Source organism: Mirounga angustirostris, unplaced genomic scaffold (genome assembly GCF_029215605.1).
Source record: "Mirounga angustirostris isolate CCGP_5_RB_7025 unplaced genomic scaffold, mMirAng1.0.hap1 SCAF_6, whole genome shotgun sequence".
NCBI lineage: Eukaryota > Metazoa > Chordata > Mammalia > Carnivora > Phocidae > Mirounga > Mirounga angustirostris.
In genome coordinates, this window is record NW_026991714.1 from 144,271,955 (window position 1) to 144,298,343 (window position 26,389).

General features: G+C 37.1%; 1 protein-coding gene across 7 annotated transcripts in view; it reads left to right on the forward strand.

Annotated features, from left to right (window-relative positions):
• Positions 1 to 26,389, forward strand: part of WDR11 (WD repeat domain 11) — a 56,930-nt gene that overhangs the window by 16,192 nt on the left and 14,349 nt on the right. For all 7 annotated transcript variants that reach the window (XR_010412598.1, XR_010412599.1, XM_064595339.1 and 4 more), the window contains exons 10-19: positions 1,361 to 1,537; positions 4,763 to 4,847; positions 10,085 to 10,191; positions 12,081 to 12,156; positions 17,187 to 17,295; positions 19,109 to 19,233; positions 19,924 to 20,071; positions 24,130 to 24,236; positions 24,848 to 24,962; positions 25,261 to 25,432. Coding sequence is in view for 5 of the 7 variants with exons in the window: in XM_064595339.1 (XP_064451409.1) it covers positions 1,361 to 1,537; positions 4,763 to 4,847; positions 10,085 to 10,191; positions 12,081 to 12,156; positions 17,187 to 17,295; positions 19,109 to 19,233; positions 19,924 to 20,071; positions 24,130 to 24,236; positions 24,848 to 24,962; positions 25,261 to 25,432 (1,221 nt within the window). In the remaining 2 variants the exon portion in view is untranslated. The remainder of the gene's footprint in view (positions 1 to 1,360; positions 1,538 to 4,762; positions 4,848 to 10,084; positions 10,192 to 12,080; positions 12,157 to 17,186; positions 17,296 to 19,108; positions 19,234 to 19,923; positions 20,072 to 24,129; positions 24,237 to 24,847; positions 24,963 to 25,260; positions 25,433 to 26,389) is intronic.

The window sequence follows — 26,389 nt, forward strand, 5'->3', positions numbered from 1 at the left end:
TTAAACTTTTAATTTGATATTCACTATGTCCTTAGTGATAATTGAAAGCAATTCAGTTAAATATAGAGGCCAGATTTATATTCATTGGGTGAAGCCTGCTGCTCTTTAAGGCCTAATCTGCCCTACCTTGTGATTTGCCTCTTATGGAAGAAGTTTGAAGAAAAATAATGGCCATTCCCAGGAGTCAGCTCCAAGCTGTGGAGGGTTTGTAAACATGGTACCTCTCTGTTGAACTCCACGTTCCTGTAGACTCCATCTTTTGTTACCAAAGGTTGATATCAATCATACGATATCATGGGATCATCTTATTTGGATTAAATTGATGGCCATTTTTTCTGTACATCTTATGGATTTTAAAATAACATTGTTATTAAAACAACTTTATAGCCTCAGAAGGTTACAGGATTCGGAGTCCCATCACCCACTTATGGTAATTATTTACATTTTTCCCTTTCATGGGTGTGTACGTGTTATGTGTGCATAAACACACACTCATGTTTCCTTTATTGCGTGTTTTTGGAAACTATATCTCAGTATTCTAGAGTGGTTTATAGGTAGAAAATTTGTATAATCTTTTTAGTGAATGGTCTGGATTTTGTTGTACTCTTCATATTCACGTAGAATGGTTTTACTAAATCCTTTTAGTTTGAAACTTAATAACCTAAGTACAAATGCTGTATCTGAAAATAATGCCCATTTAAGATTAACTATCAACAGTGACAGCTTATATATTCTTTGTCTTATGTATTTGTATATTCTTATTTATATATAATTAATTATATGTAATTTATGTTATATATATTTATTTCATATACTTATGTATGAAGTATTATAAAGCTTAGATTTTGTAATTACATTGACACATTGAGAAGATTTCTGATTAGAAATCTAAATGAGTTCTTTGAACCTACAGTTGGTGATCACCAGTTTAATATGTACTTGAGGAAGTGCCTCACATGGAAAAGCAACCCTTTAGAAAGGCAGGCAGTGAGATGGGAATGTCCTGCAGCATCCTGCTCCACAGAAGCTGCTCTCTAACCCAAGTCCCCTGATTTGCCTTGTTTGGTGCCTAATAGCAGGAACTTTGGCTGAAACAGTGCTTCTTAGATGACAAAAGTCCCTGAATTCTGGACAGCAGTCCTCCAGAGTAATCTATCCTTTGAGATGGCAGACAGTGCGGTTTCCATCCCAGAGCCAAGTACAGAGCCATTGTTCAACTGCAGCCCCTGGAGTGCCACCTGGTACCTTGTAGGTGTGAAGAGTATTTCTTCTAGACTTGAAGAGTATTTCTGCTGAAAAGTTTCTTTAAATTTCAGCATACATTGTAATGAATATATTTGTACTTGTGCTCACCAATCAGGACAAAGTGCCATTGCTGGGGAGGAGCATCCTAAAGGCCCCATTCTTCAGGAAGTGCACCTCCGCTTCCTGCTGACAGGACTGCTTTCAGGGCTGCCCTCTCCACAGTTTGCCATCCGTATGTGCCCGCCATTGACCACCAAAAACATCAAGGTGTATCAGCCATTGCTTGCGGTTGGTGAGTATTAGACCTGTTCTTTTCTTAATCCTTCATGCCTGTTTTACGTTTTAGAGGACATTTGAGTTTGGTAGTTACTAGAAAATCTTTTCGGTGGTGCCTGGGTGGCTTAGTCGTTAAGTGTCTACCTTCGGTTCAGGTCATGATCCCAGGGTCCTGGGATCGAGCCCCGCATCGGGCTCCCTGCTCGGTGGGGAGCCTGCTTCTCCCTCTCCCACTCCCCCTGCTTGTGTTCCTGCTCTCACTGTGTCTCTCTCTGTCAAATAAATAAATAAAATCTTAAAAAAAAAAAAAAAAAAAAAGAAAATCTTCTCTTTGAGGATAAGGAAGAAGAGGCCCAGTGAAATCATATATATACTCATCTTAAAATATTTTTCTTCTTTTTGTTTTTCTGTCCTTTTAATCCCCCCATCTTTTTATTATTTATTTTTAATCACAGTGTTAACTCATCCATTTGACACTGGGTGATAGAGACCCTGACCACAATGGGTACCTTTCTGAAATGTTAGGAGAAAAATCCCTGTGTGATGCTAAATCCAGATTCCTGGTCTTTTTTTGGACCACCCAAGGCTTATTCTGTACTGGGTTTTTGTTAACTAATGATACATAGTTAGTAGTTTAATAATAGCCATGCTCTTCATTTGCCAAGAATTGTATATTAAACATTGTTTAAAGTGCCTATGGTCTCCTTAAACTAAGATTTGCCTTTTGGGTTGAAATTGCATAGTTTTATATTGTAGATAGAAAATTGGTCTGGGTTTCAACTTGCTGTCACATTATGCGAGTAATCTAATCTCCATAGGAAAAAAAACAAATTTTAATTTGCTATTACATATATAAGGTAAAATGCATTTCTCGAAAATTTCAAAAAGGAGTATATTCATTTGAAATTGTCAACATTTTTTCTTAAGATGCTATTCGTTGGCTTCTGGCTTTCACTCCAGGTCTATAACATGATTTGTAATTTTTTTTTTTTTTCTAAAATGAAAACTTGACCCACATTTATTTTGTTGCTAGTAGGTCTCAATTAGCTAACAGCCTACTCATGAGTACTAAAGGCTCACTTGAGTAATCGTATTTGGCAGTATTCGGATTTTCCCGGTTTTTCCATTACTGTCTTCTGAAAGTGGTTTGCATTTTAATGTTTGGTAATCTGTGTGTACATGTGTCCAGATTTATATAAATGCAGATAGTTTTTGTTTTAGAAACTGTTGACTTATATTAAACCTCTTATAGAGATTTTAATTGGAATTTGTCAATGTACATTATATGTACATGTATATACAGTGTCAGTATACCTAAATTGTCAATTAGGATTTTGTCAATTTCTTGGAGAAAATTACTTCTTGCCACAGCTAGATAATTGGAGCTAAGTCAGGGTCTGAGATTTCTATTGTAGAATAAGCTGTATTTTACTGGTATAGTGTGATGATCAAGTCATTTATTGAATTTAGTATAATCACAAAGTAAAAGGAAAAAATATAAAATAAGTGCCTAAACTTTTGCAGTCACTAGGGAAAAGAGGCAGAGTTCCACTGTGGAATTACTGCTCCTTGTGGTGCCCCTAGAATATTAGGTCATAGGTTCAGCATCATTAAAACTTACAGAATGTAGGAGCACCTGGGTGGCTCACTCAGTATCTGACTCTTGATTTCGGGTTAGGTCATGATCTCACTGTCATGGGATCAAGCCCTGTGTAGGGCTCTGCTCTGGGCATAAAGCCTGCTTAAGATTCTCCTTGGGGTGCCTGGGTGGCTGAGTCGGTTAAGTGTCTGCCTTCAGCTTGGGTCATGATCCCAGGGTCCTGGGATCGAGCCCGTTTCGGGCTCCCTGCTCAGCGGGGAGCCTGCTTCTCCCTCTCCCTCTGCTGCTCCCCCTGCTTGTGCTCTCTCGCTCTCTCTGTCAAATAAGTAAATAAAATATTTTTTAAAAATTCTCTCTCCTTCCCCCTCTGCCCCTCCCTTTCACCCCCCAAGTCGTGCAAGTGCACAAGTGTGTGGGCGCTCACTCTCTGTAAAAAAAAAAAACAGAACACAAAACCAAAAAAAACCCCAAAAAACAGAAGCTTGCAGAATGTTAAAATCATTTTATTATGATGATGATTTATTAATTGAAAAGTTCTAGTAATTCTTTAGATATTGTCTCAGTACTAGAAGGTATTATCATGGAATAGATAATAAATGTAAACAAGTATAATATTGTATTTTTCTAGAATAGCTTTGTAAAATATTTAATGAAGCTTTATTCAGGTAAGCTAAAATTGGAACTTGCCTAGTGTTTTTATTTCTATTATTATTCTGTCATTTCTACATTCTATTACTCTGCATGAATCCATTAATTTTTTTAAAGTCATGTGCAGTGAGACAATGATTGTCCAACCAATTATACTGTTCACTTTCTTGCTTAACTTATAAAAACATTTTAAGGACTGAAATATTACTTTTCCAAGTATGGCCATGTTTCTTCAATTTAATTATAGACACATTCTACCTGACGCCATGAAAAGCTTTAGGCATAAAATAACTACAAACCAAACTACAACAATAATAAAAATAGTAATAAACATGTGCTTAGTTTGTGCCAGGTACTGTATTAAGTGTTTAAAATATGTCTTCTCATTTACTCTCCAGCAAGTAAATTTTCTATTATTCCCATGTTAAAGGAATTAAAAACACAGATTTAGTGTGGGCAGGTAATTTGTAAGAGTGTAAGACAGAGCCAGAGCTTGAACTCAGGCTAGTTTAACTACAAAATCCACAGTTAACCACCATACTTGACCATCTCAATGATTTATGTAATATAAAAGACAAAACAAAACAAAAATCTTTGTAAAGAAAAATAGAAAAGATCTGGTTAATGAGTTCTGCTAGGTTGCCTTTTTGAGGCCTGGCTATTGTAAACATTCCAAATCTCAAAAAGTATGAGTTCCCATGTGTAAAAAAGCTTAGCAAAGTGCTTCTTCAAATATCATGTGTATTGAGTTAGATTTTGAAGCCTTTCTGTGAAACTCTGTCCCTGGATTTAGGTAAGATCTCAGAGCACATGAGATTAGGCCCATTTTTGAGAAGCGAGAAGACCGAGAAATTCACTCTTTCTTAACACATAGCTTGGGTCCTTTTATAAAAGATAAATGTTATAAAATTATTCAAATCTTGAGAAAAGACTTTTTGGACAGATCTGGAACTATGGCTAGATTAATACTCTTCTCTTACATCATTTCAATAGGTACAAGTAATGGTTCTGTCCTGGTGTACCATCTCACCAGCGGGCTGCTGCATAAGGAGTTAAGCGTCCACTCCTGTGAAGTCAAGTGAGTATGCATTATGACTTTGAGATCACAAACAGAAAGCATACTGGAAAAAAGTTCTGGGAGACTTTACTACATTGAATACTTTGCAGTGGTAATTATTTGCCTGAAAGTTTTAAATAATAAATATTGATGTTTAAGTAATGGTTATGTTAATCAAGGCTGAGCACTAATTGTTTGCTTTGTAAAAGGATATTATGCAGTGGAAAATTTTTTCTAACTTTTATTGCTGCATCTGATTTCTCCTAAGGTCTAGGATATTTTCTCACTGACTATCACTGTGTTCCCTTGTTCAGATTTATATAGTTTGTTTTTCATTTCTATAAAGATCCATCTGTAGGACTATTCCTGAAAAATTTGAAGTCATGTTAATTATTAACTAATCTCATTTGTTTTTTTTTAGAAAAGGACCAAACTGTATAGTATCTCTTCTTTCATTTTGAGATGTGATGTGTTTTATGAGTGCTGTGCTTTCAGAGATACTTGAGGGAAGAAGGTTGCTTTGTTTTGAAGTGCATGCATATGTGCTCCATAGCATTATTTTGTTGATGGCATGTCTGCTGTCCTTTCTTTGCCCTAGCAATGATGGATTGTGAAGTTATGTGTGTATAATATAAATTTATTACATTCCCAATATTTTTTGATGATCTTTTAACAAACATATAAGACAGGCCATTTTCTGTCCTCTGTATATTATATAATTATAGGTCTCATGCATATGTTAAAATTCGTAGTTAATCCTTCATGAACACGTTATTCTGAGTAATTGTATTTTCTCAATGGGGAAAGGTTAACCCTTTAAGTATCACAACTTCTGATTGTGATGGAAGTTCGAGAGAAGTTTACATTGCCTTATTCTTTTGAGCGTATTGTGGTACAGCCCAGGTAGCTGACTGTTGGTCTCCACCTCATGCTGTGTCCTCCAGGAGCTCCCTAAATACCTTTCCATGGTGTCCTAATGTTTTCAGAGTCACTAGACCATTGACCATTTCAGAGTCACAATGACACGGGTCTGTGTTTGGACCATGTCAGGCTGTTGCTCATCTTTCTCTTCTTCCAGGAGATCCTTCTGCCACTGCTGCTACCTGCTCGCTCCTTCTTTCCAGTCTACATTTCTTCCTTGATATTTCCTTTCACCCTTGGCTTGGTGTCTAGTGTTTCCTTTCGTGGCTAACACCCACCAATCAAACTCTCCATTTAGTCAGTACTTGTTCTGGGGACGTGTTAAGTATTAATACTTCGCATGACCATTTCTTTGAGTCCCCACCACAGCTTTATGTGGTAGGCACTATTTTTATTCCCAATTTATAGAAGAAACTCAGTATTGTAATCTGTGAAATTTAATCTGGGCCTTTCAGGCTTCAGAACTGACCTTTATACTTACAGTACATGTGCTACATCTCCAGCTAAAAAAATGCACATAGGGCACATTTTGGCAATAAGATGAAAATGTTGACTAAGCCAGGGTTCGTGCTAGAAATTTATACCTGCTTCTGGAAAATCCGTACAGTTTCATCTTTTTCTGATCACTGAAATCTTTAACCAATTTTTTTTTTAAAGATTTTATTTATATATCTGAGACAGAGAGAATGAGAGAGACAGAGAGCACATGAGAGGGGGGAAGGTCAGAGGGAGAAGCAGGCTCCCTGCCGAGCAGGGAGCCCGATGCAGGACTCAATCCAGGGACTCCAGGATCATGACCTGTGCCGAAGGCAGTCGCTTAACCAACTGAGCCACCCAGGCGCCCCTGATCACTGAAATCTTTAATAAAGACTCAATAGCCAGTTTATCAGCAAGTTATTAGTTTTAAATAAGATTTGTTTTCTGGATTGTTCAGATGGTAGATGTCACTAAATACATGACTTACTCATGCTGCGATAATATTTGTTATTGAGTAATACTTGAAATTATAGTGTTACTTGGGATACCAAGTAATGGATATGCTGCTCAGGCTGATGTTGTGAATGATCACACAGATGTGCTCCATTTTTTTATATGAATTTTCCCTCTCAATTGCCATTTTGAAGATAATTCACGTTTTATATTCAGAGATGATGCCCAGGAGGATGCTAAAATCCTGCCGTCTTTGTGTTTCAATTAATGTGATTATAATATTACAGTTAAAAGCCATTATGAAAATTTCACAGGTGTGTTATAAAAATTGCTGAACTTACTAGCAATAAACCCGACACATTCTAGATATTCATATGCAGATTTAAGGTCAACTTTTAAAAGTTGCTTTTCCCTTGTACTAAATACGTTTTTTAAAAATCACTTACATACTTGAATCTTAAGCATATACATGGACTGCCTAACTTGCAGATAGTTTTGTCTGTGGGTTGTTTTTAAAATCATGATGTTTTAGCCAGTTATACATTACAAGTACATATTGAGCATCTTCTGTATTCCTATAAACATAACCTTTGATGCTTATAATCTAATGGAAGATACCAAGGAATAAATAAATGGTACATGGAGGTTTTCTTAGATTATTAGATTTTTTTAGATTATTAGTTTGCATCTTTGTCCAGTAGGCTAAGTTTACAATAATATAGCACAATACTCTTCAGTGTCAAAACTTACTAAATAACAGCAGTTTATATGGGTGTCAGAACTTTGACTTAGTATTGCTTTGAGTAAATTGAGTGATTTGTGCAAAGTAAAATAATAATCTCTGTTTTGTCTATAAATTTGCAGAAGTTAGTTTTATAGATTGTAGAACTTCAAGGCCTTCCAGAGGTGGGTGGTCCCCGCAGACCCCCAGGGTGGAGAAGTAGCCTCATGACCTGAGCCGAAAGCAGTCGCTTAACCAACTGAGCCACCCAGGCGCCCTTCACAGATACATTTTTAAAAATAATGAAGAATGGGCGGATTGGGATTCTTAGTGTCCCGAGATCATGGCATTACTGTATGGAGTGTAGGTGTTCAGATTGCCAGCAGCAAGCCTTGGAAAGCATGTCTTCGGTTTCTACGGGTAAACAGATCTGATTGACGCTACCAGACTTACATAAACAGCACAATAAGTTCAAAAGGATTTCTCACTTTTTTTGTTCACTCCAAGTAGAAAACTTAGTGAATATTGTTACATGTTAGGGGAAGGAAAGAGAAAGAAGAGACAAAGGGACTTTTCAGTGAGTAGTTCATCAAATTTATATCGTATTCACTATAGGTGTGGTTTGAGTTTAGTAAATGAGGAGACCTCATGACAAAAATTGGGCTTGAGTTAGATCTTGAAATTAGAATAATAATGATGATGATGGTAATTGCTAATACGTGCAGTGCTTACTATGTGGCAGGCTTTCTTTGTGTACACAGTGTTGTTATTCCTGCAGTAATAATAGATAAGGAGACCGATAAAGAGAGAACACAGAGCTCGAATTGCTAGAGCTGGGATTTAAATTCGAATAGTATTTGAAGAGGGAAGGAGAGAGGTCATTCCAGGCATGGAAATTCCTTTTTTTTTTTTTTTTTTAAAGATTTTATTTATTTATTTGAGACAGAGAGAATGAGAGAGGGGAGGGTCAGAGGGAGAAGCAGGCTCCCCGCCGAGCAGGGAGCCCGATGCGGGATTCGATCCAGGGACTCCAGGATCATGACCTGAGCCGAAGGCAGTCGCTTAACCAACTGAGCCACCCAGGCGCCCTAGGCATGGAAATTCTTAAGAGTACTCAGTTTTCAGCAGCCTAATCTGAGTGTTTCAACACAACTTTACACTTAAAGAGTTATAATCCTTGATGACTACAGCAAGTCCCTGCTCTAACAAATATTATTTTTAGTTCCTTTGGGATTATCTTTGCCCCTCTGAGAAAAGACAAATAGGTGGATACACAGGGGTAAGTGAGGAAAGTTACTGCAGTTACAATAGCAGACAAGGTTCAAAGGATTGAAAGGTAAGTTTGGTTAGGTAGGATGAGGCCAGTGACCGGAAGGCCTTGAAAGTCACCTGAGTTTGGATATGATGCAGGAAGCCAGCATATCTTCTTGGGCAAATGAGGGACGTGTTCAGGCAGTATTTAATGCTAAATCTAGCAATAGCTTTCAAGTTGAAGTAGATGTGGATAAACTAGATCAGGAGTTAACAAACATTTTCTGTAAAGGACCAGATAGTAATATTTTAGGTTTTGCAGGCCATAGAATTTCTGTCACAATTACTCAACTCTGCCATTACATCATGAAAGCAGCCATAGACGATACATTGTTAAAAACAGTTGTCCTATAATTCTGGTGAGCAGTTGCACGTAGAGCAAAGGTTTGGACTTCCCTCCCAACCAGCCTCTATTACCTTGTAAGCAAGGCAGGGCAATAGTACAGTGTTTCTCCTTCTTCTCATGATGCTGATGGTCCACTTATCCTGTGTCTCCTTCCCTGCCCCACCCCCTGCCTCCATTCTCCACAAGCCATGGCGGTAACACTCTGTAGTTAGTGTCAGTGGGAGAAACTGGACTCATTTGCTATCAGTCCTCAAAAAGGAGACTCTGAGGCATCTGGCTGATAGGTTGCTTGCTGTCTTATCATTTCTTTGAGATTTTTCTTTTGTGCTTTTCTCTAATACACCATTTGGAACTGTCAGCCACGTCCATATTTAACAGCTCGGTTCGAATTGTTTACTTCAGGAATTTCTGCCTCCTAACCAAATAGGAAATTTGATAAATTCCTCAGTGTAGAGGCGCCTGGGTGGCTCAGTCATTAAGCGTCTGCCTTCAGCTCAGGTCGTGATCCCAGGGTCCTGGGATCGAGCCCCGCATCGGGCTCCCTGCTCCACGGAAAGCCTGCTTCTCACTCTCCCACTCCCCCTTCTTGTGTTCCTGCTCTCACTGTCTCTCTCTCTCTTTCAAATAAATAAAATCTTTAAAAAAAAAAAATTCCTCAGTGTACCCAACTTTAAGCAGTCTGGCTCAGAATATTTCAGTACCACTCTGTCTTAAGCAGTGGAATTCTTGGACACTGCTGTGATGTGTGTCTCTCTCCTCTGCCAGATTTTGATAGTCATTTTAATGCTGCCATGAATCCTGGTAACTAAACTGTCTTGCCCACCATAACATTTGGAGATAAAGTTTTAATTAGAAATAATTTCATATATATATTGGAAACATATGATAATTTAGTCTCAAATTAAAGGTCATATTAATATTAATTACTTGTATGATAGAATTTAGGTCTTAGGAAAAACTTATTTTTCAGGTAAGTTGCTCAAACAAAAAAAGGTATTTGACTAAACTTTATTTAATTTATCATTTTAGGGGTATCGAGTGGACAAGTTTGACTGGTTTTCTTTCCTTTGCTACTTCAACACCAAACAATATGGGATTAGTGAGAAATGAACTTCAGCTGGTTGATCTTCCAACAGGTTTGTGTATTTAGACTATTAAAAGATTGAAAATGGTTTGTCACCTTGATCAAAGATGTTGCTATTTATAAAACATATTCCAGAAAACTTTCTTTCAACTTGGAAGGTTTTTTTTATATCCTATTTGTATATTCATTTTGTTGTTGTTTTTCTGTAATAATTGCCCTGGAAAGGCTCCTGGTTGTTGTTTGTATGCAGATTGTGTTAACACAAGTGCATGGTAAATGGAGTACCATTAGTGTGAACAGATGGATTCATAAGTTCATATGGTATCAGTTCTACTTTTAAGTACATTGTATGGATAACCAAAAGTACGGTTTTAAAATAAATCTTTGTAGTAGGCTTTATTCTAAAACTTTTGGCCTTTGTTAGGAAAACCTTTATAAATTTCTAAGTAAGGATTGTCTTTAAGTGCTCAAATTTAAAACTTTTGATAGTCTCTGACTGAGAGCTTAAAGACTTTACAAGAGGAAGCATTCCAGTAAAGTAACTTGTTCAGAATTGTTTAAAAACCTACAACTCAATGAGTTTCAAAATGAAGAACTTGAAGATAAAGTGAGAGTTTCAAATTATTTTATGACAGATGCATGATTTCAAATTGAATTCTTAACAAAATTGTGGTGAGTTTCTTTAAAATGGTGTAGCAATAAGAATATATGTAGATAGTTTGAATCTTAAGATATGTGTGTGTGCACGTGTGTGTAGTAAATTGAGTATTTTCTCAATATGTATTTCCAAGATATGGTTGTTCTTACTTATCTGAGTATGTTACTAAACCTCAAGGAGTTAGCCCCACTGGAATCAGTCAGTGTTGTTCTGGTCTCATCTGGAAGTGACCTGCCTAGTAACCCCTGCCCCTAGATTGGGGTCTCTCTAATTACATTGTAGCCCAGGGGCGAACTGCTGTTTTCTAGTATCATTCACTTTAAAAGAAAAAAAAAAAAAGGCGTATTCATTTTTTCCAGTCAGCTCAGGACTGTTAGATAACTTAAAAGTCTTTTTTTTACAGAATATTTTTGAGCAACAAATTTATAAGTCATAGTTACTAACTTGCTTAAGTGGGATATTTGAGTTTGTAGATTATAGACTTTTCTAGCCTGTCTTCTAAGGAGGGTCAGGAAAGGATGTGGGTGTTTGGCAAATAAGAACAGGGGCCTCATTTGACAGCAATGAGGAGCAGGGAGGCATGCAGGCGCTCAATTCTCTCTGAATTGAACATGCTCTTTTGTTTAATGTAAATAAAAATGTGGGAAATGTTATTAAAATATATTTGTTCAGACATAAAGTAGAATTTGCATTTTTTAATTACAGAAAACCATTTCGCTTCTTTGGCAGTTAACTAATTCTTATCATTCCCCAGTTTCAGTGTATAGAGACCTTTTGATAGGAACCAGGTCAAAAGTATTTCAGTTGAGCAATTTGTACCTGGGACAGGAAATCTTAAATACCTGTTTAAAGAGTGATTTCCCCACTAGTTAGTATTTGTGAGCATGGGAGTGTTTATGTTACTTTAAATATACCAGTAGTTTTACAGTAGACAGTTCCTTTACCATAGATGCATTGAAACTTTTAAAATTGGTATTTTTGAATTTCTAAAATACAACTATTTAAAAGGAACAACCGAAAGTATTCAAGAAACTCTGTAACAAAGGTAAATATCATTTTATAAGAGATCTTTGAATACAAGTAATATATTATTGGTCTTCAATGTGTAATACTTTTGAGAATACGTTTTGAATTTAGATTACTTGAAACAGCTTAGAAGCAAGTAGAAGAATGAAAGGGAGAGTAGAGGCAGCACTGATCAGATTCTATTGGTGTGTATAGCTTCTTGTGTCTTACATGTTTCATCTGATATTTCACATTTTCTTTAATATTTGCAATTAAAGGTAGGAGCATTGCTTTTCGCGGTGAACGAGGCAATGATGAGTCACCCATCGAAATGATTAAAGTATCTCATTTGAAGTAAGTGTGAACCAAAAAAAAAAAAAATCTGGTGTTATCACAATGGAATCTTAAGGATTTTTTTAATTTTTAAGAAAGTAAGAATATGCTAGAATGCATATAGAACTTCTTAGTGATAGTAAATGGTGCTTTGCAGCCATTTCCAAGAAAATATTTTGATCATAAAATTAAACTGCTGTTGCTTTTAGTTTCTACTTCTTAAAAAGATGAGATACCTTTTGTATGAATCTTAATATTTCATTAGATTGGTAAAACCACTAATCTGTTTTGTTGTGCTATAGCTATATTGATGTAAATGCCTGTCACCCACAAAGAAAATGTTGTCATCTAATTAAATTCTTATGCATTTCTATCTCAACATAGGTTTGTTGAGTCAAAGAACTAATTTTCTTTGTTTATAATTTAGACCTATTTTAATTTCAGTAAGTTTTTGAGTTTTTCGTTCTAAGGGAAAATACATAAAGCAAGATTATTAAACATAGAGACTGAATGAAAATCAATCAGAAGAACAAAGAAAGGAGTAAGCTCTCTAAAATAGTTTTCAAAATTGCTTTAGCTTTTCTAGGATCTTTGCATTTCCATATAAATTTTAGAATCAGTTTATCAGTTTTACCAAAAAAGCTTCCTGGGATTTTGATTGGGATTGCACTGAATCCATAGACCAACGTGGGGGAAGGAATTGACATCTTAACAAGTTTTGTGATTCGTGAACACGGTCTATCGCTCCATTTATTTAGGGCTTTAATGCCTTTCAGTAATATTTCTTCATTGTCAGTGTCAAGGTATTACACATCATTTGCTAATAATTTTTTTTTCTTCATTGCTTTTACACATGTTCTTTTTTTCTTTTTTTAATTTCAGTTACCAATTATTCATTAATGGTATACTGAAATAGTTAATTTTTGGTAATGGCCTCATGACCATGCTAACTTAATCTAGTAGCATTTTTGTTGATTCTTTAGTATTTTCTCTGTAGACATACCATGTTGTTTGCCAGTAAAGACTCTTCTACATCTCTCTTTTCTGGACAATGGGCCTTTTTTCCCCCCTTGCTTTGCTGTACTAAGTAGGACCTCCAGTACAGTGTTGAATAGAAATGATGAGAATTGACATCTTTGTTCTGTTTCTGGATCTTACGGTGAAATGTTCAGTCTTTGAACATTAAATATGTTAGCTGTAGATTTTTTGTAAGTGACCTTTATTACATTGTTTTCTATTCCTAGTTTACTGAAACTTTGTATCATTGAATAGGTGATGGATTTTGTCAGATGCTTTTTCTGCATTTAGGGACATCATCATAATGATGGGCTTTTGTTTTAAGTTGGCTAATGGGGTGAATTACATTGACCGATTTTTTGTATGTTAAACCAACTTTATTTAAATCCCTGGCATAAATTCTTCTTGGTGATGATATATTACTGGATTTGATTTGCTGATATTTTATTACATCTATGTTCATGAAGCATATTGATCTAGTTTTCGTGTAATATCCTTGTCTGGTTTTGGAATCAGGGTAATGATGACCTTGTAAAATGAGTTGTGAACTGTTCCCTTCTCTTCTTTTTTTCTGGATGAGTTTGTATAGAATTGGTATTATACCTTAACTGAAATAGGAAGAATTCACCAGGGAACCCACCTGGGCCTAGAACTTCCTTTGCAGAAAAGTTTTTAAATACATATTCAGTTCTTTCATAGATGTAGAACTATTCAGGTTGGTTGGTTTCCTCACTGAGCTTTGGTAGTTAGTGTCTTTCAAGTAATCTGTCCATTTCATTGAAATTGTTGAATTTATTAATTAAAAACTTGTTCATGGTATTCTCTTAATCTTTTAATGTCAGTTTCGTCTGAATGATGGCTCTTTTATTTCTGATATCAGTAAATTATGTTAATCAATTTTGTTGATCTTTTCAAAGAAACACTTTTAGTTTCTCTCATTTTTTCTTTGGTTTTCTATTTTCTGTTTCATCAAATGCCATAGGTATCTTTTTTTTCTTGCTTACTTCGGGTTTAATATGTTTTTCTAGTTTCTTAAGATAGAACTTTAGATGATTAAATTAAGGCTTTTCTTTAAAATTTAATATAAGCACTACTCTTTCTGTACCCTACATGTTTTGATATGGTGAATTTTCATTTTAATTCACTTTAATATTTTTAAATTTCCATGGGATATTTATAGATACATTATTTAATTTCAAAATATTTAGGGGTTTTCCAATATCTTTCTGTTAATTTATGATTTCCATTAGAGTCAGAGAGCATATTTTATATTATTTTCATCATTTTAAATTTAATGTGATTGTTATATGGCCCAGACTGTGGTCTGTCTTAGTGAATGTTCCGTATGCACTGGAAAAGATTGTGTATTCTGCTGTTACTGATTAGAATATTCCATAAATGTCAGTTCAAATTGGTTGGTAGTTATTCAGGTCTCATATTCATACTGATTTTCTGCCTGCTTTTCTGTCTGTTACTGAGAGATGAGTGTTGAAATGAACTTTATTCTGGATCTGTTTATCTTTTGAAGAGCTCATGTTCTTGCTTTGGGTATTTTAAAGCTCTGTTATTAGGTATATACATATCTAGTATTGTTCTGTCCTTTTGATTGACTTCTTTATCATTGTGAAATATCCTCTATATTTTTGGTAGTATATTCAGAAGTAAGTCAGATTGTCTGATTTGTATAGCCACTCCAGCTTTCTTTTGATTAGTGTTTGCATAGTGTATCTTTTTCTTACCTTTTTCTTGTGTCTTATCTATGTCTTTACATTTAAAGTTGATATCTTCTAGAAAGCATGTAGTTGGGGCTTGTTTTTCTATTTGGTAATCTGTGTTTCAAATTGCAGTGTTTAAATTATTCATATTGGGTGTAATTATCAATGCAGCTTATATTTAAATCTACCATCTTGCTAGTTGTTTTCTATTTTTTAATTTAAAATGAATTAATATGGATAGTTTTTAATTTATCAGACTTAATTTCTAATATGCAAAATGTCAGTTGTTATCAACCACGTAAACAAAAGTTCTTTGGGGGCGGGTCCTCAGTAATTTTTAAAAGTGTAAAAGAGGGGCGCTTGGGTGGCTCAGTCGTTAAGCATCTGCCTTCGGCTCAGGTCATGATCCCAGAGTCCGGGGATCGAGCCCCGCATCGGGCTCCCTGCTCGGCAGGAAGCCTGCTTCTCCCTCTCCCATTCCCTCTGCTTGTGTTCCCTCTCTCGCTGTGTCTCTCTCTGTCAAATAAATAAATAAAATCTTTAAAAATAAACAAAATGTAAAAGAGTCCTGAGATTACAGGGTTTGAGAATTGCTCAAAAATGTGTGTTGAGAAATGATCTAAGTACGTGGAGATAACTTTTAGTTTCTTGGATGGGTTAAGCAAATATTGCATTAGTGCAATTCCAGTTCAGATTTTACTTCGATATTTTGAGGAACATGATAAACATATTCATGTTTAAACATGACAGACTATTTGGACTTCAGTCTCTTCCGTTTCCAGTTTTAACTCCATACACACCTGCTAAATTAATACCTCTAAAACAACTGATCACTTTATCCCCCCTACTTTAAAACCTTCAGTGATCCACTATTCTCTGCAGAATAAATCTCTGTATATCTAGCATGGCTTATTCAGGTGTTTTAAGTCTTTTATAATGTGATCCAAAATTCACACTTCGATTTTCTTTCTCATGATGCTACCTCTTTCATTCTCTACATTTTTTTTTTAAAGATTTTATTTATTTATTTGAGAGAGAGAATGAGAGACAGAGATTACGAGAGGGAAGAGGGAAGAGGGCAGAGGGGGAAGCAGACCCCCGCTGAGCAGGGAGCCCGATGCGGGACTCGATCCCGGGACTCCAGGATCATGACCTGAGCTGAAGGCAGTCGCTTAACCAACTGAGCCACCCAGGCGCCCCATTCTCTACATTTCAAGTAGCATGTTCCTCCACTCTGTGTCCTTTCTTGTCTTGGCCATTTGTCACATTTGTAACTCTGCCTAAAATGCCATTGTCTAGTTGTCAAAATAAATCTCCTCTTTCATACTGAATCTTTGTCGCATTCACCAGACTCTGTCTTACATTATTTATTTATTTATTTATTTATTTTTAAAGATTTTATTTATTTATTTGAGAAAGAGAGAATGAGAGAGAACACATGAGAAGGGGGAGGGTCAGAGGGAGAAGCAGACTCCCCGCTGAGCAGGGAGCCCGATGCGGGACTCGATCCAGGGACTCCAGGATCATGACCTGAGCCGAAGGCAGTCGCTTAACCAACTGAGCCACCCAGGCGCCCTACATTAGTTATTTATATATAAGCCATTAATGTCTTTATGTTAGATATAATAAAAAATGTAACATATTGCCTTTGTATAATCCATAATGATGTATAAAATTCTTTCATGTGTGCTATCCCCTCCCCCCCTTTTTTATTCTTAGGGCATTTAGTGAGGGAGTAAGACAGATGTTATTAACAGCATTCTAAAGATAAGTAGAATAAAACTCAAAAAGATTACATGGTTTATCTGAGGCCACATAATTATCAAGTGGCAGACTTTGTATGAGCAGGAGAACCTAAGTCCTTTGGTACACTGAGTGTAGGGATTTTCTTGCTCGGTTACATTTCCTTAGTGTCAGCCTAATAGAAACTTTGTGAAAACCTTTACTTTTCATTTAATTTTTACCATAACCTGCATACCAGTCCATTGGGATAGGTAGTGGTATTCTCATGTCATGTGTGAGAAAATGAAGCCTTGGGAGGGTTACCATAAATTGATAAACTGGTAAAATATGAACTTGTTCCTTTTTCATTCTTCTGACCTGGGATCCTTGCTTAATTATGGCTATATGGCTCTCAAAGGTCATCTTAGGGCTTTACCTTCTTAATGACTATTAATCATGAGAACTAAGTGTTAATTTATATGGTCTATGTTTAGAATACATTATGTGACTTTTCTGATTTACTCAACTTTTTATTTGTATTACTTATGGTGAAAATGTTGCAAAAGGGGGCTTATTTAGTATTTTTGTTTATTTTAGGCAGTATTTGGCAGTTGTATTCAAAGATAAACCCCTCGAATTATGGGATGTTAGGACTTGTACCATTCTTAGAGAAATGTCCAAAAACTTCCCTGCAATAACTGCTTTGGTAAGTTACAACTGAAGAACTAGTTTATCTAGGCATGTTCTGTATGTCGTGAATATTTTTCTTTTGCTTGAATTGAAATCATTAGTGTCATGTATTTCCTTGCTAAAAATGTGTGTTGAGAGATGATCTAAGTACATGGAGATAACTTTTAGTTTCTTGGATGGGTTAAGCAAATATTGCATTAGTGCAATTCCAATTCAGATTTTACTTCGATATTTTGAGGAACATGATAAACATATTCATGTTTAAACATGATAAACATAAAAAGATTTGTGAGAGAATAAAGGTCATGGTAGCTACCTCAACCTTAAAAAAAGAGGACAGTACTGGGAAAATGGTCTCACTTTATGGAGAAAAATACTGGATCTCTACCTAATACCATATTCAGAGGTGGGCTCCATGGGATTAAAGACCTAAATGTAAAAATATAAAGCTATAAAATTAATATAGTCAAAAAAAAGAAGACTATTTTTCTGTTCTAGGGCAGGAAAGGACATCAGAGGCTCAAACCAAAAGGCAAAAAAAGAAAAAATGCTTTTAATTAATCAAGACTGATGCTTTCTCTTCAATGAAGGACACCAGTGTCAAAGTTAAATAGAGAAGACAAGCTGGGAAAAGAAATTTACCAATGTCCGAAACCAGCAAAGGACTAACTAGTCCCTGTAGGGAGTTAGGATTATGGGAACTCCTGCACATAAACAGTGAAAAGACAGGAACCCCAGTAGAAAGAGGGCCAGAGTACAGGAGCAGTTCACGAATGGTGGAAAACCTAAAAGGCCAACAAGCATCTGAAGAAATAGTCAAATTCAGCAGTTTTTAGAGATGGGCAAAATAAAATAATCAAGGTGTAACTTTTAGACTAACAAAAACTGGGAAGCCAGATGACATCCGACGTGGGTGTAGTGTAGCTTGCAGGAATCCTTATGTAATGCGGGTAGGAGTGCAGACCGGTGAGGCACTCTGCAGAGCAGACTGATAGTGCCTCGGCAAACAGACATCCCCTGGGCACCAGCTCTTCAGCCCCTGGTCAAAAAGGAGCTTCTGTGGGGATATTGACTGCAGTGTTGTTTGTCAGAGAGTTTGGGGGCAATCAGGGTATTCTCTGTTGGGAGAACAGAGAGACTAAAGGTTGGTGGATGCACTCGAGGAGTCTTTGGTAGCATGCAGAAACTACAGAGATGGGACTGACACTGTGCTGAATGAAAAGAGTTAGAAACGGTGGGATATGATGAAGTTCTGTTTATGTAAGTTACGAATACATGCATGTAAAATAACTACTGTGAAAAATTGATGCATATGAGAGGATATTAGATTGAAGGCATTAGAATAGGCGGGAATATAAAAGAATAAATAAATCAAATGAGAGATTTGAGGTGGATCTGTGGAGGACAGTGATCCATGGTTGGAGGAACATGATCATCTCACCCCATGCACCTTTGGGGGGAGGGCTAGAGGTAGGGAAGAAAAGACACCATAATTGCCTTTATTATTTTTGTTTTGTAAAAAAAAGAAAGCATCAAAAAGTTAGACCTTTTGGAAGTTTGCCATTAAACTCTTCTACCTTAAGCTCTCATTAAAGATTAGAGGTAGAAGGAGGTGGAGGGTAGATTATTAAAATCTGCCTTAAGCACTAATTAAATGCATTTGTTCAGCCTTTCTATAAATAGATAAAACCTAAGAACAAATTGTGAATTCATGTGCAGTGATAATAAGTAATGCCGAGCAGTGGCTAGAGAATGCCCAGCTGTTCTGGAAAGATTGTTTGACAGCAGTAAGCTGAGCACTTGTAGGTGTGCCTGTCTTTGCTTCTCAGGAGTGGTCCCCATCTCACAACCTGAAGAGCCTGAGAAAGAAACAATTGGCCACCCGAGAGGCCATGGCCCGCCAGACCGTGGTCTCAGACACAGAGCTGAGCATCGTGGAATCCTCCGTGATCAGGTGCAGTGTGCTGTTTCCTGCCTCTGTCATTTGTGATACCAGTGTCATGGTGGGGAACTTGACAGGTGTCTGTCATCCAAAGGCATCTGTAGTACCTTGTTATGTTTCAGTGCATACCTGGAAGACTGAAGAGTTAATTTTATTATTTCATTGCTTAGTGCAGTCAGTAACGCATACGATAATATCCACGTGTCAGCCTCCGTTAGCGAGCGTGATCATTCTCACTAGCCAGATGTTCCCTAAACTTGAGCTTCTGGAATTCAAATGAATGTAGCATGAACATCCAGATAGATCATATTGTCATTTATATACACCAAAGAAAATATATAGAGAATGCTAGATTTATATGGACTGTCCCCATCTCCATCCCCACCAGTTTTACAAATAAAAAAACCTCAGAGAGAATGATGGGTCAAGGTAAGTCCTCTCTTTCTGCAGCAGAAATAGTGAACAAGTTTCTTGTGTGAAGTCTAGTTGACTGCATTCCTCTGTATGGGGTAAATGACCTGCTGGAAGTAATTTGTGTTTTCCTATTATTAGCTGGGCAAAGATTAGTGTCAGTGCTTTTTATTTTTTTGTAAATAGTTTTGGACCTCCTGTTAATGCATCTGTATTTTGGGCAAGGTAATTAATGTGTGTGTCACTCTAGAGAAAAGAAATATCTTTATCTTATTCCTCTCTATTCCAAAGCTTGTTGCAGGAGGCAGAAAGTAAATCTGAACTCAGTCAGAACATCTCTGCCCGGGAGCATTTTGTGTTTACCGATAATGATGGCCAAGTTTATCATCTCACAGTGGAAGGAAACTCAGTGAAAGATAGTGCTCGGATTCCACCAGATGTGAGTCCAACTCTTGATTACGTCTTCATGAAGAGTTCTTATCAAAGATTTTGTTGATTCCATATCCAGTGAAGCCATAGTTAAGTTGTGAAGCTATTTCAGGAAAGTTTAATGTAAATAATAAACTTGACTATATAAGGAGATATTATTCCATACTGCTAGAGAATAACATTGTAACTACTTAAATACTTACCTTGTGCTACTTACTTTTTTATCCCCTTAATAATCCATAAGGAATTCTTTCCATTTTAACTATGACAGAATCAAGGGAGAGTAAGTAACTTTCCCAATGTTATCCAGCTTAGTGACATGGCAGTTTTAAACTGAGGTCTGTCTGTCTGTCTGATTCCAGTATATCTCCTCTTTCCACTTCAGGCATTACCTTGGAGGATTTGACTTACAGTCTAGCATCATTTTGGGGTAATAGTAATCAGGTTGTAAGTGTAGTAGCATTATTAATATTTACTAATGTATATATATATATCCTTCTAGGACCTTGTGAAATCCTCTGACTGAGGTTCTGTAGTTCATTTGTGTCCGCATGCATCTCATAGGTTGTTTCTAATGGATAGATAAGAAAATGTTTTTGTTAAATAATACTGTTATAATGGCTAAGTGGAGGCATGAGATGATTTCATAAAATATATTTATTTAAAATTGTTGTCTAAAAATAGACTGTTTTAGTTGAATGCCAACCCCTATATTTTGCAGGTGGCTCAGAGTCTTACAGGTTGTAGTCAGGATGGTGGCTGGGGTGGGAGGGTCCACTTCCAGGATGGCTAACTCACATGACCATTGCAGAGTAACAGTGGCTATTGATGAGTGGCCTCAGTTCTTCTTCACAGGGGCATCTCCATAGGGCTGTCTGAGTGTCCTCACCACATGGCAGTTGGCTTCCTCCAGAGTGAGTGATCCAAGAGAACACAAAGAAAGCTGCAGTGTCTTTTAGGACCTAGTTTGAGAAAGTGCACTCCGTCGGTTCCTCAGTGTGCTGTTGGTTCATGGGTCAGTCCTGTTCATTTGGGAGGTGACTGCCAAGGGACATGAATACAACAAGGCAGGATCTGTGGGGGTCTCTTAGAGGCTGCTGCCACATCTTCCTTATAGACAACATGAGAAGAGTTGAGGCCATCCAAACCACCTTCTCTACTAAAAATGGAAACTAACATGTGAAAGTTTCATTTTTACAATTTTTTTTTACTATTATATAGAACAAGTCATACTTGAGACTTAGTAATGTCTGTTTTGAACTTTCTCTCATTGTCACTAGTTTGAAAGGGTGAAAGTAGTAATGCGAATAAGAAAGGTTAATATTTGGTCATAATAGGAAAAGGAACTTAGTTTAAGTGTATAGAAAGAAAAACTGCTAGGGAGAGCAGACCTAAGAGTTGCAGTGTTAATGTAGCTGTCCTTTGAAAAATCAGTTTGCTGTCTTAGGAATATAAAGAGTTCCTCCTCTAGAAACCCAGAGAGGGCCCCATCTGAACTCTTCTAGTGCCACTCACAGGCAGCTCCGTCTGTCTCTGATCACTTCACACTTGCGATTAGGATGTAGAAACAACCCAGTAATTTTTTGAGATGCCAATTCCTCCTCACCCCAGAAAAAGTTTAAAGCTTTTGGACATTAGACCGTAATTTTCCTTTTTATAAGAGTTTTTTTCAGGATGGTAATTGTGCCTCACAGTTTTTAAGATTCTGTCTCTTTTTGTGGAGGTCCAAAGTCAGGGTATAGCAGGTCTCTATCTGCCTGCCAGATCCTTTTATTCCACAGCTAGAAGCAGCTTTCTCAGGGAATAAGCAGCCTAACACAGATCCAGCCTCCAGTGAAATTAGTACGTACTTTAGAGCAGGTTGGTTTTAGGGAAAGGTATCTGAGCAGCTACTGTATGATACGTGAGAAAGTGGCTTTGGTTCATTTTTTTTTATTTTCTGTAATTTAAATATTTTCTAGGGACTGTCATATAGTATTTAGGCAGAGGTTTTGTTTGCTCATTTTAATCCAATATTTATCTTACCCTCCTCCCAAATGTAAAGTATTAAACATTTGCTTTGAGTTGAAATTTTCCCTCTGAATTTTGGCCCCAGAACTATAGAGTATATAAAAATGGTAAAAAGAAGAGGAAATCTTGGCATATTTTAGGTTTTGGAGCATCTGTAGTTGACTGCCTTTATTCAGAAAACTGGAACAGTGAGAGAGAATGAATATCTCTGCTTTGCTGTCAGCCTTCTGAACATCGTATCTTGTATATAGGAACATAACAGTGTCAACTAATAATACTCTACTGAGTTTTATTTTATTTTTTTATTTATTTTATTTTTTTTAAAGATTTTATTTATTTATTCATGAGAGACAGAGGCAGAGGGAGAAGCAGGCTCCCCGTGGAGCAGGGAGCCCGATGCGGGGCTCGATCCCAGGACCCCGGGATCATGACCTGAGCCGAAGGCAGACGCTTAATGACTGAGCCACCCAGGCGTCCCTACTCTACTGAGTTTTAACCTTAAATTGGTTCTTTGGGATTATTCGGAGCCACAAAGCAACTTTTTGCCACATCCTCTAAAAGCCCCTTGGTATCTGCATATGGCTTGTAGCCCGTCAACAAACTCTTAGGTAGAAAGGTCTGGATTATTTAATTATGTAGTTGTATTAATATGTCACTTGTAATTCTGAGCTGATTTCTGAGCTTATTTAAGCTTTAATATTTTAATTTTAGAGGTTAGAAAGTAAGATTATAAAATGTGAAAGTTTTCAAGACTAAAAAAGTAAACTTAAAGGCAGACGCTTAAACATTCTGTTAATGTGGTGAGGAAAATGGAAATCAGATCTTGAAGTGCGGCTTCGTATTATATAGAATTCTGTTTAACGTAACTTTTAAGTTTTTTATTATTGAATTATTTCAAATACTCATTTTTAATCCATTTTTTTTCTTTTATTTCTTAACTACCACTAGGATTTATGCAGTATTTGATGCATGGGCCAGTCTATTAATAGTCAATTTGGCCAACCTGGAGCTTTCCCACTATGAACGAAGCATGTGAATTTTTATTTTGTTTTATAAATGCAAAAAACAAGATTTCTTTTATAAGTAGAAAAGTAATTGAGCAATAATATTATTTAATAGTGAGCATTTATTGACTACTGTGTAGCAGGCATTGTTTTGAGCCCTTTCCTATATAAATTTATTAATGCTAGTAGGAACTCCTCAAGTTTCATAAGCTTAACCTCCTTTATTGATGATAAGTCCAAGATGCAGAAAGATTAAGTAAATGTGCCCCAAGCCACACAACAAATACACCTGATGAAGCCCAGATTCGAGCCCCAGCAGCTGACTCTAGAGCCCAGGCTCTTATGATAGTCTTTGTCACACTACCTCTGTGCATTTGTTAGATAGAGCTGCAAGCTCCTTTCTCCCCGTCTCCCCCGCCACACACACACACACTTTGGAGTTACTGCAGTAGTGTTCCATTCTTCTACTTGGGTTTCCATATGTACCTTCTTTGCAAAGCTTTCTGTTAACTCAGACTGTGCAGATGCCTTTAATTTACAGTATCTTTTCACTGTCATTATCCAGAAGGTATCAGTGAAGCTCTAGATCCTTTTTCAGTAGAAAAACTGCTGCACAATTCATTATGAAACAGCTCTGAGTTTCCTCTGGAACAGATTGATTTATCCTTTTGCAGTGAGTGAGAAGTTGGAGACAAGGGCCCTTTGGAAAGGGTTTTCCTTCCTTCTCTTTATTGCTTTTAATTTGCTTTCTTTAAGGTATTTCTTCCTCAAAAAGTACCTCTTCTCTATAAGTTTAGTTCAGATAACTTAATGTCCATCAAACTGAAATCTCTTGTTTCTTTGTAGTTGAAATTGATAAGCTAGGTAGCTCTTTTAGTGTCCCAAGTCTGTTCATGTTTGATGGCATTCATACCAAAGCAAAACCTTTTACAGTTTTTATTAAAATATCTTTATTATTTTATCACATTTATTGAGTAAAAACATTTCTCTGCTATGATGGCTTATAAGTAGTGAAAACTAGGTGTATCGTGTATCTGTTGCTTTTGTTTTCTAGGGAAGTATGGGTAGTATTACCTGCATCGCTTGGAAAGGTGACACATTAGTTCTTGGAGATATGGATGGAAATTTAAATTTTTGGGATTTGAAAGGCAGAGTATCCAGGTATGATTCAAAAATGCAGTATTATTTGGGGCACCTGGGTGTCTAAGTTGGTTAAGCATCTGACTCTTGGTTTCAGCTCAGGTCATGATCTCAGGATCTTGAGATCCAGCCCCTCCTCGGGCTCTGCGCTCAGCGGGGTGTCTGCTTCACTCCCTTTCCCTCTCCCTCTGCCCTTGCTCATTCTCTCTCTCACTCTCTAAATAAAATAAATAAAATCTTTTTTAAAAAATACAATATTATTTGTTTTTTTAAAAAAAAAAAGTAACTTCTTGATATGGTTCCATTGGAGGCTTGTGACCTGGTATAGCTTGGACCCTTGGGTCTCTTGTCGCTGAACTTGGGAGGAAGAGCCTTGAGCCAAGCTCTGGGCCATTCATAGGAGACGCTTATTTGCAGGTGACCCGTGCAGAAGTGTTGCGATATTATTCCATCGTCCTTAAGGGGCTGACCTTTTCTGTCAGATGGGTCCCCTGTCCCAGATAGTAAAGTGGTTCTCACATCACTAGACCTTGTCAAAAGCAGACCTAGAAAGAGTTGTTGGACATAGTTTCCAGTGACAAGGTATTACCCTACTTTATATTGGTGTTTTGTTTTTGTTTGTTTTTCCTCAGAGGAATACCTACACACAGAAGCTGGGTGAGGAAGATTCGTTTTGCTCCTGGTAAAGGAAACCAGAAATTAATAGCAATGTACAATGATGGTGCTGAAGTGTGGGATACTAAAGAGGTAGGCCCAGCTCCATGAGGGAACACTCAAACCAAGCTGCTGGTCACAGGAGCTGTAATTTTTTTCTTCCTCCTGATTTAGAAATGAAGCCTATATAATGGGTTTGTCAAGCTTCTTAAAATGATTTTCTTGCTTTTAATGGTATCGCTGTCTTTGGGATCTTCAAAATTCAGTCTGCATGTGGAAGAGAGATTGCCAAAGACTTTTGTTTTAACTTGCACTGGGTCTTTGCCACTGGCACTGTCTGTGATAAACATCTTTTTCGTTCTGAAAATGACGCCCAAATTCACTCTTGAAGGTTCAGATGGTGAGCAGTTTAAGAAGTGGAAGAAATGTGACCTTTCGGATATTGGATGTGGACTGGTGTACATCAGATAAAGTGATCTTGGCATCAGATGATGGGTGTATCAGAGTCCTGGAGATGTCTATGAAGTCCACTTGTTTTAGAATGGATGAACAAGAGTTAACCGGTATGGAGCGCCAACGAAAGGCTCTGTGACACCTTCTTTATTTTGCACAGGCTGCTGTCTTCTGTTTCATTTCAGTCTTACTTTCTAACAATCTGAGTTTAAGGAAATAGATTAACTTCAAGCTTGAGTGTTTTACCACTGAGATGCTATACTCTGTAACTGCTGATGTCAGTCATTCTCCAGCTCCAGGTTGGCAAGTGCCCCTTCTTTGACCCTTTGAGGAATGCTTTGTCAAAAGATCAGAGATGTTTACATAAAAATGATTCACTTAGAATTTAGTTAAACTCAGGGCTGCCTGGGTGGCTCAGTTGGTTAAGCGGCTGCCTTCAGCTCAGGTCATGATCCCAGGGTCCTGGATCGAGCCCCACATTGGGCTCCCTGCTCAGTGGGGAGTCTGCTTCTCCCTCTGACCCTTCCCCCCCAGCTCATGCACACTCTCTCTTTTTCACTCAATAAAATCTTTAACCAAAAAAAAAAAAAAAAGAATTTAGGAGAACTCATCAGAGGACATAAATCTAGTGGTAAGGTGCTACTGGCTTTTTAATAATGAGCTTTATATCTTTTGCAAACATATATCGCTGGGGGTGCCTGGCTGGCTCAGTCAGAAGAGCATGCAGCTCTTCGTCTCGGGGTTGTGAGTAGGAGCCCCACGTTGGCCATAGAGGTTACTTAAAGAAAAGGGTAAGCGTATATCATTGAAAAGTCACTTTGGAAAGTGTTCTGAGTGTCATGAATTTTGATGCCTCTCAAAATAAAATAGACGATTGTGCTATTGTACCTTTTTTGTAAGGTGGTTTTGAGATTGTTTTTTACCAGAATGAGGAACATTTTAGTAACTATAACCTCATATGTGACTTAAAAAAAAAAGAATGGGATTATGAATGCACCCATCAGTCAGTTCGAAAGTCAGCTTTCGTCTGATGAAATGCAATGTTCATCCTTGCCAGATACTTTTGG